This window comes from Oncorhynchus kisutch, linkage group LG15, assembly GCF_002021735.2.
Source record: "Oncorhynchus kisutch isolate 150728-3 linkage group LG15, Okis_V2, whole genome shotgun sequence".
Classification (NCBI taxonomy): domain Eukaryota; kingdom Metazoa; phylum Chordata; class Actinopteri; order Salmoniformes; family Salmonidae; genus Oncorhynchus; species Oncorhynchus kisutch.
In genome coordinates, this window is record NC_034188.2 from 47,639,779 (window position 1) to 47,659,461 (window position 19,683).

Below are 19,683 nucleotides of genomic sequence, written 5' to 3' on the forward strand. Positions count from 1 at the left end.
GAGGGAGCTTACTAGCTCACTAACTGTTGTCCAAACCAGCTGTTAGACTTCTTTGCCTATGTTTTTGATGATTACTGCTGTTATCCCTAGTTTGGTTTAGCCCTGTTGTTTATTTTTCAATACCCAACATATTTAACATATAGTAGTGCTTATATGTCCATTATAAAAATATTAACGCAACATGCAACAATTTCAAAGATTTTACTGAGTTACAGTTCATATAAGGAAATCGGTCAATTTAAATCAAATCTATTTATTTCACATGACTGGGCAGGGGCGCAGTCATGGGTGGGCTTTATTAAATGGCTTGATTAAAGACAGAAATACTCCTCAGTTTCACCAGCTGTCTGGGTGGCTGGTCTCATACGATACCGCAGGAGAAGAATCTGGATGTGGAGGTCCTGGGGTGGCATGGTTAAACGGGGTCTGCGGTTGTGAGGCCGTTTGGACATAATTCTAATTCTAAATAATTACTTTGGAGGCGGCTTATGGTAGAGAAATTAACATTAAATTCTCTGGCAACAGCTTTGGTGGACATTCCTGTAGTCAGCATACCAATTGCACGCTCCCTCCCAGACATCTGTGACATTGTGTTGTTTGAAAAAACTGCATATTTTAGAGTGGCCTTTTATTGTCCCCAGCACAAGGTGCACCTGTGTAATGAACATGCTGCTCAATCAGCTTCTTGATATGGAAAGCTGATCTGACTTTCTGGCCTTGTTACCTAGTGGAAATCGCTCTGTCGGATAAGTAATACTGTGAAACACTATCATTACATTATTACTGCAGATATATTATGGACATTTTCTGAAGTTACAATGCAAAAATTATATACAGCACCAGTTAAAAGTTTGGACACACCTAATTCAAGGGTTTTTCTTTATTTTTACTATTTTATACTTTGTACAATAATAGTGAAGACATCAAATCTATAAAATAAAACATATGGAATCAGGGAGTAACCAATAAAAGAGCTAAACAAAATAGTGTTAAATCAAAATAGATTTTAGATTCCTCAAAGTAGCCACCCTTTGCCTTGATGACAGCTTGCACACTCTTGGCATTCTCTCAACCAGCTTCATGGGGAATGATTTTCCAACAGTCTTGAAGGAGTTCCTACATATGCTGAGCAGTTGTTGGCTGCTTTTCCTTCACTCTGCGGTCCAACTCATCCCAAACCATCTGAATTGGGTTGAGGTCGGGTGATTGTGGAGGTCAGGTCATCTGATGCAGCACTCCATCACTCTCCTTCTTGGTCAAATAGCCCTTACACAGCCTGGAGGTATGTTGGGTCATTGTCCTGTCGAAAAACAAATGATAGTCCCACTGAGCGCAAACCAGATGGGATGGCGTATCGTTGCAGAATGCTGTGGTTGCCATGCTGGTTAAGTGTGTCTTGAATTCTAAATAAATCACTGACACCTCCTCCTCCATGCTTCACGGTGGGAACCACACGTGGAGATCATCCGTTGACCTACTCTACGTCTCACAAAGACACGGCGGTTGGAACCAAAAATCTAAAATTTGGACTCATCAGACCAAAGGACAGATGTCCACCGGTCTAATATCCATTGCTCGTGTTTCTTGGCCCAAGCAAGTCTCTTCTTCTTATTGGTATCCTTTAGTAGTGGTTTCTTTGCAGCAATTCAACCATAAAGGCCTGATTCAGGCAGTCTCCTCTGAACAGTTGATGTTGAGATGTGTGTTACTTGAACTCTGTGAAGCATTTGTTTGGCCTGTAATTTCTGAGGATGGTAACTCTAATGAACTTATCCTCTGTGGCGGTCCTCATGACAGCCAGTTTCATCATAGCCCTTCATGGATTGGCGACTGCACTTACAAAAACTTGATAGATCATTGGATCCCTGACCTTGTCTAGTCTAGGTGACTGTATAGTGTGTATATACAGTGAACTCCAAAAGTATTGGGACAGAGACAAATGTTTTGTTATTTTGGCTCTGTACTTCAGCACTTTGAATTTGAAACGATACAATGACTATAAGGTTAAGGTGCAGTCAGTCATTTTCATCCATATTGGGTGAACCGTTTAGAAATTACAGCCCTTTTTGTACATATTCCCCATTTGAGGGAACAGAAATTCACTTATATGTGTATTAAAGCAAGCAAAAGTTTAGTATTTGGTCCCATAATCCTAATATTCAATAATTACATCAAGCTAGTGACTCTACAACTTGTTAGATGCATTTGCTGTTTGTTTTGGTTGCGTTTCTGATTATTTTATGCTCAATGTAAATTAAAGTTAAATAATGTATTTTGTCATTTCAGAGTCACTTTTATTGTAAATAAGAATAGAATACTTTTCTAAACACTTCTACATTAATGCGGATGCTACCATGATTACAGATAGTGAATAATGATGAGTGAGAAAGTTAGATGCACAATTATCATCCCCCCCCCCCCCCAAAAAAAAATGCTAGCCTACCATGCTAGTCTAATGGTGAGAGGTTATCATGTCTGTATGATACTTTCTCACTCATCCTTATTCACGATTCATTCAGGACTATCCGTAATCATGGTAGCATCCACATTAATGTAGAAGTGTTTAGAAAAGTATTCTATTCTTATTTGCAATAAATGTACCATTTAATTCTATTGGGCACAAAATAATCTGAAACAGCCAAAACAAACAGAAAATGCGTTAAACAAATTTGTAGTCACAAGCTTGAAACTTTTGACCTCTTTAATACACATAAGTGAATTTGTCCCAATACTTTCGGTCCCTTTAATGTGGGTGGACTATGTAAAAAAAATAATCTAGAATTTAAACGGTTTACCTGATATGGATTAAAATTAAAGCAATTAAAGCTGACAGTCAGCAATTCAACCAGTCTGTCATTGTACCATTTCATATCCAAAGCGCTGGAGTACAGAGCCAAAACAACAAAAAGTGTGTCACTGTCCCAATAGTTTTAGAGATCCCTGTATTGTATGTATTTTCCAATTGTATTGAATTTGAAGTGCCTTTGAAGTGCCCAATGCACGGCCAGTCTTGCCCACACTGTCCATTCTTGTTGCCCACATGATAACGAGGACCATAATGGAAATAAGTCAATAGACTTCATTGTTTTTAAAATTCTCTTATAATTTTTTTATGTAATTAGTGTTGTCCTCACATGAATGAGTCACCTCTATATGCATTTTAAACATGTCCAATAAAATGTTTTAATTCAAGACCCGAGTCCAGTGTACGTTTGTCTTTGTTGATTTGTTTCAGTACAGCAGTGATACAAAGTCCTTGCTGCAAAACAAACTCGACACCGGTATTACCTTGTGGGGACATCAGCAGGTTGACGCTCTCCAGCACGTCCAGGAAGAGCTCGTTGCGACGGTACTTGATGCCCTCGCGACGCCAGCCGATCTGCCCGGTCACCTGACTGGTGATCTGAGACTGCTCCTCCTTGGACTGGTGGACAGAGATAGAAAAAGGGACAGAAAGGGGAGAGAAACAAGTGGTTGACATTGATAGGGGAGATAGAGGGAAAAGACAATGAGGAGAGAGGGAGAAAAGGATAGGGAGAAGGGCAGGAGGAAAAGGATAGAGAGGAGTAGAGAAAAAAGGTTGACAGAGAGAGGATACAGGAAACGGACAAGGAAGAGGAAAGAGAAGAGGGATGGACATAAAGAGAAGAAAGTAAAAGGATAGTGAGGGAAAAAATAGCGATAGGGGAGAGAGAGAGATGAACAAACAGTAGGAGTGAGAAAAAGAGAATGCCAGATTGTTATGCCTGAAACATTTTTCACCAGGATAATTTGTAATGATAACTCAATATGTAAAGTTGGACTTAGCAATATGTTGGTGACATATACATCAACACTAATATCCCAGAAACCCTAGACCCACTCCAATTTGCATACCGCCCCAACAGATCCATAGATGATGCAATCCCAATTGCACTCCACACTGCCCTTTCCCACCTGGACAAAAGAAACACCTCAAAGCTCATCAATAAGCTAAGGACCCTGGAACTAAACACCTCCCTCTGGATGCTGATCCTCAACACAGGGGCCCCTCAGGGGTGCGTGCTCAGTCCCCTCAAGGACTCCCTGTTCACTCATGACTCCAACACCATCATTAAGTTTGCCGATGACACAACAGTCGAGACAGCCTATAGGGAGGACGTCAGAGACCTGACCGTGTGTTGCCAGGACAACAACCTCTCCCTCAACGTGATCAAGACAAAGGAGATGATTGTGGACTACAGAAAAAGGAGGACCGAGCACGCCCCCATTCTCATTGACGGGGCTGTAGTGGAGCAGGTTGAGAGCATCACTGCCTGGTATGGCAACTGCTCGGCCTCCCACCGCAAGGCACTACAGAGGGTAGTGCGAACGGCCCAGTACATCACCAGGGCTAAGCTTCCTGCCATCCAGAACCTCTATACCAGCCGATGTCAGAGGAAGGCCCTAAAAGTTGTCAAAGAATCCAGCCACCCTAGTCATAGACTGTTCTATCTGCTACCGCATGGCAAGCGGTACCGGTGTCTAGATCCAAGAGGCTTCTAAACAGCTTCTACCCCCAAGCCATAAGACACCTGAACATCTAATCTGGCTATAGTCTGCCCCCCCCCCACCCATTTTACACTGCTGCTACTATTATTCCCCCTGTATATAGTTCCCCCTGTATATAGCCTCGCTATTGTTATTTTACTGCTGCTCTTTAATTATTTGTAACTTTTTATAACATTTTTTATATTTTTTTATTAAAACGGCATTGTTGGTTAAAACTTCTTCAGGCTAAGGTCATTTTTTCTCAATTTCCGCCTGACTAACGTGCCCAAAGTAAACTGCCTGTTACATATCCTGAAGCCAGGATATGCATATAATTGGTACCATTGGGAAAAAAACACTCTGAAGTTTGTAGAAATGTTAAAATAATGTAGGAGACTATAACACAATAGATATGATAGGAGAAAATCCAAAGAAAAACCAACCAGATTTGTTTTTTTGAGAGCCCATGCTCTTACAATGGAAAGTATAGGGAAATCATGAAATCTACCTCCCAGGATGCAATTCCCATGACTTCCACTGGGTGTCAGTATTCTTTGTTCAAGGCTTCAGGCTTGATTCTTCCAAAACGAGTAAGAATAATGAGTCAAATAACGGTTACATAAAACAAGAGTACAAGGACACCTGCTTGGAAATTCATGTGTGCGAGCGCCATGAAGACAATGCGCACCTGCTAAAATCAGATTCCTATTGAACATACTTCTTTCCGTATGAAATATTATAGTTTGATTACATTTTAGGGTATCTGAGGAGTTAATAGAAACGTATTTTAACTTGTTGAAACAAAGTTTAGGGGTAGATTTTTGGATTCTTATCTTGGCATGTTGAACGAGTGGATTACTCAAATCGATGGTGCCAACTAAACAGAATTTTTGGGATAAAATAAGTATTTTATCTACCAAAACGACACTACATGTTATAGCTGAGACCCTTTGGATGACAAATCAGAGGAAGATTTTGAAAAAGTAAGTGAATATTTAATAGCTATTTGTGAATTTATGAAACCTGTGCGGTGGAAAAATATTTTGATGTGGGGCGCCATCTTCAAACAATCGCATGGCATGCTTTTGCTGTAAAGCCTACTGAACATTGGACAATGCAGTTAGATTAACAAGAATTTAAGCTTTCAACTGATATTATACATTTATATGTACCAAATGTTAATATTAATACGTTTTATGATTATTTATTTGAATTGCACGCCCTCCAGTTTCACCGGAAGTCGTCCCGCTGACGGGACCCCTATCCCAGAGGGGTTTTAAGGGCTTGTAAGTAAGCATTTCACTGTAAGGTCTACACCTGTTGTATTCGGCGCATGTGACAAATAACATTTGATTTGTCACCAAGCACCAAGATTTGCCACAGTCACCAAGCTGTGCAAGATGTAAAACAGTTGAGTCTGCCTATAAACAACCAATCAAAAGGGAGAGTACTCACATGGTGCTGGAGAATGACATGACCAGGCGATAAAATATCAGCCACGGAGCACATCGAGAGAGAGAGAGAGAGAGAGAGAAGAAAAAGAGCAAGTGAGAGAGAGAAAAGGACATTACACAAGTCTACAACCAATTAAACAATATCATCAGCTCTGACTGGAGCTGTCCCTCATGCCCAACATCAACAGCTGAAAAGGTATACTACTGTGATTACCACGCAGTCCAAACTGGATATGAGATATATCTTTAAAAAATGGTCGTAGTTCCCACCTGGCTCTTGATGCCTGTTTGAGTGATGAAGGTCTTCAGTGCGCCAGTCTCCGAGTTCTGGGGGTAGCCAAAGTCCAGGATCTCTACAACGGACAAGGGGACCGTGAGACCACACACTTCTGCTATGAGCTCACCAGATGGGCTCACAAAGAAACACCATCTTGTTTTATGTATCCGTTATTTGACCAGGTAAATTCTGTATTGAACATGAGCGACGATCTGGGAAAGGGTTGCAGGGGAGGAGAGGGGTTGTTTCAAACAATTCAGCTGAGCCCAATTACTCGACTGGTTGATTGTTTGGTCGTTAGGCTGTTGGTCAACCAAGATTATTTTAGTCGAGCAGTAACAAACAAATACAGTACCAGTCAAAAGTTTGGACACACCTACTCATTCAAGGGTTTTTCTTTATTTTTACTATTTTCTACATTGTAGAATACTAGCGAAGACATCAAAACTATGAAATAGCACATATGGAATCATGTAGTAACCAAAAACATGTGAAACAAATCAAAAAAATATTTTATATTTGAAATTCTTCAAAGTAGCCACCCTTTGCCTTGATGACAGTTTTGCTCTGATCCAGTGGAAACGTCATAAAACAGGCCTACCTGATTACTTCTTATCAGTGCTCGACTTGGACTGAAATAGGTTCCGGTTCTCATTTTGGATGCTGCTACTGTTTATATTTAGGTGCAGGAGCTCCACAATACTTTAGAGATAATATTCTATAAGAGGAACAGGAGCTCAATCAGTGGAACATTTCAGGTGCCGGTACTCAGGTCCGGTGAGCTAGTGCCCAAGTCAAGCACTGCTTCTTATCCCCTGAGCAAATAGCTTACATCTGTGTCTGTGCGCTGGAAACTCTGAAGACCCAGAATATTTTATATAATGTTGCAAGTTCGCTAGTAAAGCCTGACCCAAGTTAATAGTTTATACAATGTTTCAAATTGGTTGCAGACAGGCCATGTGTAGCCAATGTGATTTATAGGATATTTATTTTTATCAGAATATTTCTACCTGCAGGCTGAAATGTTTTTATTTGTTGGCTTTATGTAGGCTATTTTTATATAGTTGGCAATAGAAGTTACTTTTTAGGTTTGTATCATTTTCATATAGATTTGGATAGAATTTTGATTAACACGACAATGATTTTGAAATATGAAGACATTATATATGAAATTGAAACTGAAAATGTGCATATGAAAACTATAACTAGCACGCAGATCGGTAGAAATGGTCAAATAAATTGGCATTGTACATGAGAAAGGTTTTTGAGTAGGTGGCCATGTAGTCTATTTACTAGCAACTTCAAGCGAGTAACGGCAGAATCTGTGAAAGCCAGCGGGAGCGGGAGAAGAATAGTTGGGTCAGGTTTTTTTCTTCTGGTTATCTAGATATCTGGCGCCCTATTGAGGCATTTGTCTTATTTCATCAAATCATAAGCTTAAAGAATCAGACAAGCTCACTGCATATAGTTGATTTTCTTAAAACACATAGGGAGTGTCTATATATGGAAAAACACATGTTTACATTTTTTAAAGATCGATTGGTCGAAAGAACAGACAACTTTCGGTAGACCAAGATTGTTTTTTGTCGGGTACAGCCCTAGAACAGTTACCCTCTTTTAGTTTCATAAACACATAGTCGTCTCCCCAAACATCATCACATCATAGGTCAGAAGAAAGTGGTACTTGTATGTTTTCAAAACATGTTCTGTATACACCTAAAGAAAACCAATGTGTCCTGGCTGGTTTAGGGGTAAAGCCCCAGCCTCTGACACACGTCTACTGTGTGGGCATAGGTTCTAATCTGGCCTACTGGCCTCCATCTTTCCCCACTATCATCCTATCTCACTATCTGAAAATAAAAAGCAATTATTTGAAAGAAAGGAAAGCAATCATATTAATTTCACCAATTTCTTGAGTGGATATTAGCAAGTCTGCATGCAATGTCTGTCACAGCACACGTAGACGTCTGCCAGCGCTATATTTTTTTTAGGTTTAGATTTTCTCACTTAAAAGTCACAAAAGTCTAAACCTAAAAAAACAACAGCACAGGAGAAAGGCTGACTGTGGCACAAGAGAACCACTTCAGGATGTGGCATGATGGTTGTGTGGAATTCCTGTAAAGTTTGTTAGGTGGTTGTAAACAGAGGGGGAAAATAACAAGCTGCAATTGAGCACACACACACACACACACACACACACACACACACACACACACCAGGGGTGGGCAGTTATTTAAATATCAGAACGTATTTAGTATTCGATTACTTGTGAGAGTATTCAAAAGTTGCAATCTGGATGGTGTAGCTAACTTTACATCGATTTAATGCAGTGAAGACAGACACTACCAGATGAGATGATAGATAACCAATCGCAGTAATACTTTTGTCTAACTTGCCAGTTTGGCTACTTTCTCATTTGTTCTTCCTCCGTATCACACACTGGCCCCTGCTCCTCTTTCGACCCTCCCCCACCCTTCTGTTAAAACAACAAGCAGAGTGCACCGGCTCTTACCTGAGAGCACGAGCAAGCCCCAATTGAAGTAAAAATACATATATAATATTTAAAACATGTATTTCGACTATCCAGAAATCCCTAACAGACACACACCACACACACACACACAAAGTAGCAACAATAGACGACTGATGCATCACCTCTACTCTTTCAAGACGACTCTTTCCAGAGGAACAAAGAGACAGAGAAAAAAGAGAGCGATAACCTAAAAGAGTGGCAAAAGAAAAGGCTTCCTTTACCGTCCAGCAGCTCGTAGATCAGCACAAAGTTGTTCTTGATGTTCTCCTCGCTGATCTTGCCGAAGTAGGCCGTCATGACGTCGCACATCTTAAGATGAGATAAAAATCAGATAGTTATTTAAGAAAATGTGATTGCTCCAGCCAATACATACAACACCAACAAATGTACCTTGTAGAGGAACTCGAACACCATGGCGGCGTTGACATTCTGCTTGGTGACCGCCGCCAGCCAGATGTTGGAGCGCTTGACGTGGAAGAAGCTGGTGCGGGCGATGTTGGTGACCGGCGAGCGCACCTGCTGCCGCGCATGGATCACGTTCACGCGGAACGCATCCACCGCGTTGCGCCTGGACACACAAAGACAGGAAAGAAAAGGAGGGGGTCGTTAGGGACATTCAAAAGACCTTGAGCAGGAAGAGGAACAGAGAGTGTTAGAGACATTTATTAGGCAGGTAAAGATATGAGATGATTAAAAGTCAAAAAGGGGAAGAGTGAAAGAGGAAGAGGAGAAATATATGACCACGAGATGCACCGAAGAAAGGAAACGGTAAGCTTACATCTGGAGAAAAAGAAAACAGGCTTTAATGGGGGGTTGTCAATGTAGCTTGCATGCCGGCAAGACACTTCAGTCAGGAGATAATCAGTTGCCAGGCGAGCACATCATCTTACCTATTCCTACAGTATCCAATGGACAAGATGGTGGACATGGAGAGAAATGGCACCAGCAAAAAGGGTGGACAGAAACACAAAAGACAAGGAGGAGGAGGAGCAGAAGAAGGAGGTGGAGAATGAAGATGGGAATAGAGACATCAGGGCAGAGGGTTAGAGAGACACACGAATGGCGGGCGCAAGCACAGGCACACCAGGGTTTCCATTAGCTGGCAACTGCAGGCTTTTGGCTGATAAAAATAAATACAATTCTAGCCGGCATCCCAATTTCACGCTTCAGCACCATTCTCGCAAAAAAAAAAATACGAAAAAAATATGCCTATAGCCTGGAATGTCCTCCGTGTGGACAAATGTTTTAATTGTAGTGGAGAAAGATGAGATGAATGTTGGTACGGCCAAATGCAGGCTACTGTGCATGTGGCCGTAAGGTGGTCACCAACCGGTCGCTATCCAAGGTAGGTGCACCCGATTTAGCTGCCCCGAGGCCCAGAGAGCAAATCACTATAGAAATAATGTGGTGTGACTTGAGTTTCACCAAGTCACCAGACGGTCCCTTTCCAGTCAGTATCAGCGGAGGGACGTTGAGAGGCAAACCCTCAGTCTGCTGCTCTCTCCCTCCACTGAGACTGTCAGATGCAGGCTCCATCAACTCAGATGCAGGCTCCATCAACCCAGTAAAATTTATAAAAAAAAGTGAATTATTAAAATGTATGCTCACTCAGCTGTGCCTCACAAGTAATACAACAACTGATCTATTACCCGGTGTGATCATATAGCCACGCAATGGCAGGGCAATTCAAGCAGAGCCAATATAAGTGTTTTGGGCCTATATCCTACTGAACACACCTAGGGCTGGGCGATTTTTTGATTTGATTAATTCAAATGAATGTTTTTGCGCACTATTCCAAATGCCTGTATTGCAAGAATCAAGTTTTTTTATTTTTTCATTTTTATGAACATTTATGTCTGCTTGTTCTCGTGTTGTATTTTTGGTCCCGTCCCTTTCGCTCCTCTGTGCTGTGTAAACCAGGTACGGCAGGTAGCCTAGCGGTTAAGAGCGTTGGGCCAGAAGCCAAAAGGTCACTTGTTCAAATCCCCGAGCTGGCAAGAGGGGAAAACATGCTGTTCTGCCATTGAGCAAGGTAGTTAACCCCTAACAACAACTTATCCCTGGGTGCTGATGATGTGGGTTTCAATTAAGGCAGCCCTTTGCACCGCTCTGATTCAGAGGTGTTGGGTTAAATGCGGAAGACACATTTTAGTTAAATGCATTCAGTTGTGCAACTGGCTAGGTATCCCCCTTTACCTTCCCATTTACACCAGAGATCTGTATATAATGAAGAGATGCCATTGGGCAAGGCAGTTAACCTTTTGCGTATAGGGGGCAGTATTTTCGTTTTGGGCTAAAAAACGTACCCATTTGAAACGGCCTATTTCTCAGCCCCAGAAACTAGAATATGCATATAATTGTCATATTAGGATAGAAAACACTCTAAAGTTCCCAAAACATAACAGAACTGATATTGCAGGCGAAAACCTGAGGAAAATCCAATCAGGAAGTGCTCTTATTTTGAAACCTCTCTGTTCCTATGCATGCCTATCCTCCATTTAAAGGGATTTCAACCAGATTCCTTTTTCTATGGCTTCCCTAAGGTGTCAACAGTCTTTAGACATAGTTTCAGGCTTTTATTTTGAAAAGATTAGCGTGAAAGATCACATTGCGTAAGTGGATAGGTGGGGGCTCTCAGAGTGAGTTTTGCGCTACAGAGTAAAGCGCCCATTGTTTCTCTCTGTGTTTTTGAAAAACCTACACACCCGTTTGATATATTATCGAATATATATTTTAAAAAGAACCTGAGGATTTATTATAAAAAAACGTTTGACATGTTTCTGTGGACATTATGGATATTATTTGCAATATACGTCTGCGTTGTCGTGACCGCTCTTTCCTGTGGATTTCTGAACATAACGCGACAAACAAACAGGTATTTTGGGTATAAAAATAATCTTTATGGAACAAAATGAACATTTGTTGTGTAACTGGGAGTCTCGTGAGTGAAAACATCTGAAGATCATCAAAGGTAAACGATTAATTTGATTGCTTTTCTGATTTTCGTGACCTAGCTACTTAATGCTTAGTGTACATAATGTTATGCTATGCTATCGATAAACTTACACAAACACTTGGATTGCTTTCGCTGTAAAGCATAATTTAAAAATATGAGACGACAGGTGGATTAACAATAGGCTAAGCTGTGTTTTGCAATACTGCACTTGTGATTTCATGAATATGAATATTTTTTTGTAATATTATTTGACTGATTATTTGAATGCTATTCAGCGGTTGCTGACGAAAATGATCCCGCGAACGAGGTGGGTAGCGTCAAGGAGTTAACCCCTAACAACAACTTCTCCCCGGGAGCCGATGACGTGGATTTAGATTAAAGCAGCCCCCCGCATCTCTCTGATTCAGAGGGGTTGGGTTAAATGCGGAAGACACATTTCGGTTGAATGCATTCAGTTGTACAACTGACTAGGTATCCAGAGATCTGTATATAATGAAATGTCTCCGCCCTAACAATAGGAGTCGTTGTCCCAAAGGCGAGAAGGCAGGCAACAACCTTAGGTCCCCAAAAAAACATCTGCCTTATTTAGGACAGATTTTAACGAGAGTGAAACCTCTTGCTTCGCCTCTTCCGCTATGGTTTACACACACACCAAGCCCCTCCCCCTGCCTCTCATGCCAACAAAGTTGAGAGATCAACGGTATTATTAGAGGTTTGGTCCAACAGAATCGGTCATACGGACACCAAAACACATTGAGATATTATTTTACTGTAATAGAGGATAAGTTATTTTCTAATTATACCTTTTTATGTCTCAACTACTCAAATTGCGCGCAGAGGAGACACTACTGAAATGAGAGTATCAATGAACATCGATTGTGGAAAATTTCCGCTTTTTTAGCTGGTCTTTTAGCCAAAGACGGTTATACTAGCTGTCTAGTCTATGTTTTATAAATGTGCAATAAGCATAAAACACAATAACACAAAGCCACTTTAAACAATGCTACCTAATATAATGTTTACATACCCTACATTATTAATCTCATATGTATACGTATATACTGTACTCTATATCATCTACTGCATCTTTATGTAATACATGTATCACTAGCCACTTTAACTATGCCACTCTGTTTACATACTCATCTCATATGTATATACTGTACTCGATACCATCTACTGCATCTTGCCTATGCCGCTCTGTACCATCACTCATTCATATATCTTTATGTACATATTCTTTATCCCTTTACACTTGTGTGTATAAGACAGTAGTTTTGGAATTGTTAGTTAGATTACTTGTTGGTTATTACTGAATTGTCAGAACTAGAAGCACAAGCATTTCGCTACACTCGCATTAACATCTGCTAACCATGTGTATGTGACAAATACAATTTGATTTGATTTGATTTAATATAAGAAATTGGCAAATCGTTCTCCTTCTGAGAAATAAGCTAGGCCACTTGATTTCAACATCTGAAGGAAGTGGACAGGCTAACATGCTTTCCAAACTGTTGGAGACAGACAGTAGGGTATGTTCATAACAATTCAGCTGTTCAACTTTGTTACCATGCAAGCTGCACCGCAGTACACTGCAACTTTTAAAGGAACCACTGTATGCAACATTAACCGATTAAAAACAGTTCTGTAGCAATGAGGTTTTTGCAGTAGGCTATAGACCCAATATATTGGCTATGCTTGAATTGCCCTGCCAATGTTATTCTTCTCAGACCATTTTGAAATTATATTGAAAAGATATAGGTATATGATCAAACTGGTAATATATCATTTGTTGTTTAACTTGTGAGACCCGGCTAAGTGAGCATAATCATTTGCATTTTTTTTACTGGACTGATGGCCTGAATCTGATGCTCTGTCTGAGGGGAAGGAAGGAGCAGCGGTGAGGCTGCCTCTCACCCGACTCACCGTCCCTCCCTCCGCTGAGAAAAGGGGACACCCTTCCAGCTGATGGTGAAACTCAAGTCACACTGCATTATTTCTGCCTCATGCACCAATTCATGTTGTTACTCCTATGAGCAGAGAATGTGAAATATTACTTGACATAAAAAAAGACAAGCTGTTAATAATAACAACGCAAGCTTATTGGAAACCTTTGCTTTACTCAATAATTGCAGCTGCAGTGCAGATTGTAGTGTGAATGGAAGTAGGGAGAACGCACATTTTATGGCTTATAAAAGTGTTGAACAAAGTCTTGACAGTGCTGAATACCAACGTAAACAAGAACAGCAGCTCTTTGCTGTATTCGTTGAGTCTCTCTAGTCATGGTTTAAAACATTCAGCAATACCAAGCGTCGGCTGGAGTGGTGCAAAGCTAGCCGCCATTGGACTCTGAAGCAATGCAAACGCGTGCTCTGGAGTGAAGAATCGCGCTTCACCACCTGCCAGTCCGACAGACGAATGGGTTTGGGGGATGCCAGGGAAACAGTACCTGGATAGTGCCGACTGTAAAGTTTGGGGGAGGATAAATAATGGTCTGGGGCTGTTTTTCATGGTTCAGTCTAGGCCCCTTAGTTCCAGTGAAGGGAAATCTTAATGCTACAGCATACAATTACATTCTGTAGGATTCCGTGCTTCCAACTTTGTGGAAACAGTTTGGGAAAGGCCCTTTCCTGTTTCAGCATGACAATGCCCCCGTTCACAAAGTGAGGTCCATTAAGAAATGGTTTGTCGAGATTGGTGTGAAAGAACTTCACTGGCTTGCTCAGAGCCCTAACCTCAACTCCATCGAACACCTTTGGGAGGAATTGGAACGCCGACTGCGAGCCAGGCCTAATCGCCCAACATCAGTGCCCAACCTCACTAAAACTCTTGTGGCTGAATGAAAGCAAGTCCCCGCAGCAATGTTCCTACATCTAGTGGAAAGCCTTCTCAGAAGAGTGGAGGCTGTTATAGCAGCAAAGGAGGGACCAACTTCATATTAATGAACATGAGTTTTGAATGAGATGTATAACAAGCAGGTGTCCACATACTCTTGATTATGTGGTGTATTTTCCTTTATTATTCCCATAACCATACCACCCCTCCCCTATTGGAGTAAACTAATGGACAACACCACTTAGGCTTCTACTTCCAGCTTATACGTATCAAATGATCGATTGACTATGACTTTTCGGATCACCCAGTAGTGCTATTTGCAGAGTTAACTCAGGGTAAATGTGGCCATTCAGCCATTCTTGAACCTGCGACCAAAACAAATGATCTAATGATTCTGAATCCGGTGTTCGTTAACCATGTGCCTTGAAAATCTCTTCCCAACTATTGTGCAATCTGTATGGCACATCTGTCAAACTGGTATACTTTTTTATTTTTCACAATTATCTTTAGCCAATTTTGGTCTTTAATGCAGGGCTGACAGACAAGTTCCTTACTTTTTCCCCCTTCCACTTGCCTCTTCCATTTTTGCGGTAATACTGCAATTAGTTGGTTGTAATTTTGAGTAGAGCAGACATTTCCATATATTTTTGTTAGCTGCATGTGTGACATAACTCCATCAGTCCTATTTTTGATATAATTTACAAAAATTATACCTTTTTTTCTCTCCTCCAAAAGTATATATATATATATATATTTCATCAATTAGTACATTTTAACTGAGATTAAAACCAACTTTCTATAGCTTGTTTTAAAAATAATTATATTTTTGAGATGATTTCATTTTCAAATAACCGAAAGTGAGCAGTTGTAATCTGAATAAAGGGAGAAAAGCCATTCTTGAACATGGGGTGAGCCTTTCTTACTAAACTACTAGAAAACTTTTGTATGACTGAAACCTTTACTGAGAGGTCTAAATCTTTAATATTTAATAATTTCTGTCCTCTGAATTCATATTCATTATATAAATATGCCCGTTTAATTTTGTCTGGCTTGCCATTCCAAATAAAATTTTATATTTTTTGCTCATAAAATGTAAGAAACAAGTCGTTAGTGTCACGCCTTGGTCTTAGTATTTTGGGTTTTCTCTAATTATTTGTTCAGGCCAGGGTGTGACATGGGGTTATTGTATTGTCTTATTGGGGATTTTGTAGGCATTGGGATTGTGGTTGATTAGGGGTGTGTCTAGTATAGGCTTGGCTGCCTGAGGCGGTTCTCAATCGGAGTCAGGTGATTCTCGTTGTCTCGGATTGGGAACCGTATTTAGGTAGCTTCACTTTGTATTTCGTGGGTGATTGTTCCTGTCTCTGTGTAGTTTCACCAGATAGGCTGTAATTAGATTTTACGTTCCGTTTGTTGTTTTCGTATTTGTATAGTTATTTCATGTGTCACTTTGTTCATTAAAGTCATGATTAACCACTACGCTGCATTTCGGTCCGACTCTCTTTCAACAAACGAAGAACACCGTTACAGTTAGGCAGGGCCATACACAAATAAGTAAACTGGGATATGACTAGAGTTAATAAAGGAGATATTTCCACAAATAGGCAGGTCTTTTCCTGTCAATGGTAGCAAGATCTAACTTTCTATTCAAATGTATTGTAGTGAGAATTTCTTTCCTTCGGGATATGAAGACCGATTACTTCACCGTCAGACCATTTTATTAGTAAACTACACATTGGTATATGGGTAAAAATAAAACAATAGGTCCCCCTCTTTGTGAGGCATTGGAAAACCTCCCTGGTCTTTGTGGTTGAAAATCACTGCTAGACTGAGGGACCTTACATATAATTGTATGTGTGGGTTACAGAGATTAGGTAGTCATTCAAAAATTATGTTAAACAGTATTATTGAATCCATGCAACTTATTATTTGACTTGTTAAGCACATTTTTACTCCTGAACATATTTAGGCTTTCCATAACAATAGTTATTGAATACTCATTGACAAGACATTTCAGCTTTTCATTTTTATTAATTTGTACAAATTTCAAAAAACATCATTTCACTTTGACATTATGGGTTATTGTGTGTAGTAACACACTGTATGCATTAATGAATCAATTATACAAATCATACAATCAATTTGAATTTGTTTTGACCAATCTAACTACAAAATAACAATGGTGATAGGATAAATCTATTGATGAACTGGGTAAATCAAGATGCTGTCTAGGCCTATTCACAATACAGGTAAATGCTTATTGTTCAATAGGAGTGTGTGCATGCATTGCGTTATTAAAACCTCTTGAGCTTATGGGGGCGCTATTTCATTTTTGGATAAAAAGACGTTCCCGTTTTAAGCGCAATATTTTGTCACAAAAAGATGCTCGACTATGCATGGAATTGGTAGCTTTGGAAAGAAGACACTCTGACGTTTCCAGAACTGCAAAGATTTTCACTGTGAGTGCCCCAGAACTCATGCTACAGGCGAAACCAAGATGTTTCTGCAACCAGGAAATGAACAGGATTTCTGAGGCTCCGATTTGCATCATCTCCTTATATGGCTGTGAATGCGACAGGAATGAGCCTACCCTTTCTATCGTTTCCCCAAGGGGTCTGGAGCATTGTGACGTATTTGCAGGCATATCATTGGAAGATTGACCATAAGAGACTACATTTTCCAAGTGTCCGCACGGTGTCCTGCGTGGAAATTGGTGCGCAAAACTCAGGTGCTGGTATTTTTCCATGGGATTCTGAGAAAAACCATGCTTCCACGAACAGCATATCAATGAAGAGATATGTGAAAAAACACCTTGAGGATTGATTCAAACAACGTTTGCCATGTTTCGGTCGATATTATGGAGTTAATTCGGAAAAAAGTTCGATGTTTTGGTGACTGAATTTTCGGTTCGTTTCGGTAGCCAAATGTGTAGTAACAAAACGGAGCGATTTGTCCTACACAAAGAATCTTTCAGGAAAAACTGGACATCTGCTATGTAACTGAGAGTCTCCTCATTGAAACATCTGAAGTTCTTCAAAGGTAAATTATGAAATTGTGAAAATGTTATGTGCTAAATGCTAAGCTAGCCATCAACACTCTTACACAAATGATTGATTTTCTATGGTTCAAAAGCATATTTTGAAAATCTGAGATGACAGTGTTGTTAAGAAAAGGCTAAGCTTGAGAGCAGGCATATTTATTTCATTTCATTTGCGATTTTTAGAAAATCGTTAACGTTGCGTTATGGTAATGAGCCTGAGGGTGTAGTCACGCTCCCGGATCCGGTATCGGTAGTTCAGAGAGGTTAAGGTTGTTTTAGATGATTCCATGGGGCTACAGATGAGAAATAATCACTGCCATTAAGGACTTATTTTATTGGCAACTGCTAGGAGAACATATTATTTTATCAAAAACATTTGCATAGAAGAAGCAATCTCTTTTATAAAAGTGTGCACTGTCTCTAAGAAAGTAAAGACGTCATTCGCAAGGCAGAATGTGGTTATGGAATCTAGTAGAAATCAGACGGAGGCGAGGGAGACAATGAAATGAATGAGTTTTTGGTGGCAAGGGAGACTAAGTTAATTAAGAATGTTTTTGATGGATGACAAATAGCTTTGAAATCGGTCTTTTTTGGGGTACTAGGGTAGTGAATTCAGATGCAAGCTAACAAGGAGTACGCCCACAATTAAAGCAGGAAGATACTGTTATAATCTGTATGGACATTGTTTTGTGAACAGTAATTAACAGTTTCAACATTTCTACATGTTTTGCATTATTCAAGTGTTTGATAAGCATTACTGGGGAGCTAACAATGCAGCCCAGACAGCCTTGCAATGAATGACTAAGTGGAGCATGCACTTTCCTCTTCACGCTATAAAGTGGATGCGCTGATCGACAGACTTGATCCTCTCAATCACGTGAGACATTTGACAGAAGTACAGAATGTAACAAAAATGTTAGTACCGAACCGTTTCATTTTTTTATCAAAAAATTTCTGACGTTTCGGTATACCATGCAACACTACTCTGTGGACTCACCCTATGTCATCACGGTAGACGCGGGAGATCAGCACCTCCCCCTTGTGGTTGTAGATGAACAATCCTCCAATCATGATGGCAGCCTCTCAGTCATAACAGGCCATGAGGAGTGACTGCATGGGGGAGAGATAAGAGTAGGGATGTGATCAGCAGGCAGTACAACAATAAAAAAAATCAGAGGGGGAAAAGGGCTTCTTGAAGAAACGTCTTCTTGGGTCAGGAGGAATTCAGAAAGAAATCATATATCTGCCTGAAGAGGCAGAGAGAGACTATTACATCCATCTCTAGATACTACTAGGCAGGAAAGGAGTAGTTTAACAAAAGTACATGATCCATAACAAGAAAAGCCCTGGATTAACTAATCCTCTCCTTCCCCTTCCCCAGGAAGACCAATAAAATAGGCCTAGACCAGATTACTGCTCCTATAGCTAACACACAAACAGGAGGGGAATCAAGGTGTTCATTAGGCCCCAAAATAAAGAATGCTGACTGAAACAGGGTTGGTCCTACCAAAACTCCCAATAACAAATACGCGCCCTAATGAACACGACCCTAGAGGAGCGATGTCATCTAGGCTAATTTGTTAATGAATTAAAAACATGTCTACCCTTTCATTCGACCTTCAGGTGCCATAGGAAGCACATTTCCAAGTCATGTCATGATTGAACTGAATTCGGCTCAGATTGAAGGACCCCCCCCACCCCCTTTACCTCTCTACCTCTCAGTCTATTCAGAAGGACACATCCAAAAGCTTACAGAGAACTCATTTGACCCTTATATCTATTCAAACATCATGAAGCCAGACTGATAGAGTTAACATATGCAAGTCAGCGTAATAGCCTAGTGTGTGTGAATGTGTGTTTGTGTGTTTGAGTTTGAGTTTATTTTTATTTTTACAGGGACAGTGCACATTAATCAACATTTCAGTAAAAGTGCCGGTTTTAGCCAACCGGCTAATTTTCAACCGCAGTCCCTGGGCAGGTTATTAAAAACAATTACAATATAGACAATAGCAACATAGAACAAGCAAGACATAGCATACAGACAGAGCAACATAGGACAAGCAAGACGTAGCATACAGA

The 19,683-nt window shown here is 40.4% G+C and overlaps 1 protein-coding gene across 3 annotated transcripts in view; it reads right to left on the reverse strand.

Annotated features, from left to right (window-relative positions):
• The window catches only part of LOC109905357 (AP-2 complex subunit mu-B), a 42,573-nt gene that overhangs the window by 15,803 nt on the left and 7,087 nt on the right, over positions 1–19,683 (reverse strand). For all 3 annotated transcript variants that reach the window (XR_004203070.1, XM_020502671.2, XM_020502670.2), the window contains exons 2-7: positions 18,602–18,714; positions 9,164–9,341; positions 8,995–9,082; positions 6,234–6,316; positions 5,965–5,970; positions 3,289–3,424 (exon numbers count right to left, since the gene is read on the reverse strand). Coding sequence is in view for 2 of the 3 variants with exons in the window: in XM_020502671.2 (XP_020358260.1) it covers positions 3,289–3,424; positions 5,965–5,970; positions 6,234–6,316; positions 8,995–9,082; positions 9,164–9,341; positions 18,602–18,675 (565 nt within the window). In the remaining variant the exon portion in view is untranslated. The remainder of the gene's footprint in view (positions 1–3,288; positions 3,425–5,964; positions 5,971–6,233; positions 6,317–8,994; positions 9,083–9,163; positions 9,342–18,601; positions 18,715–19,683) is intronic.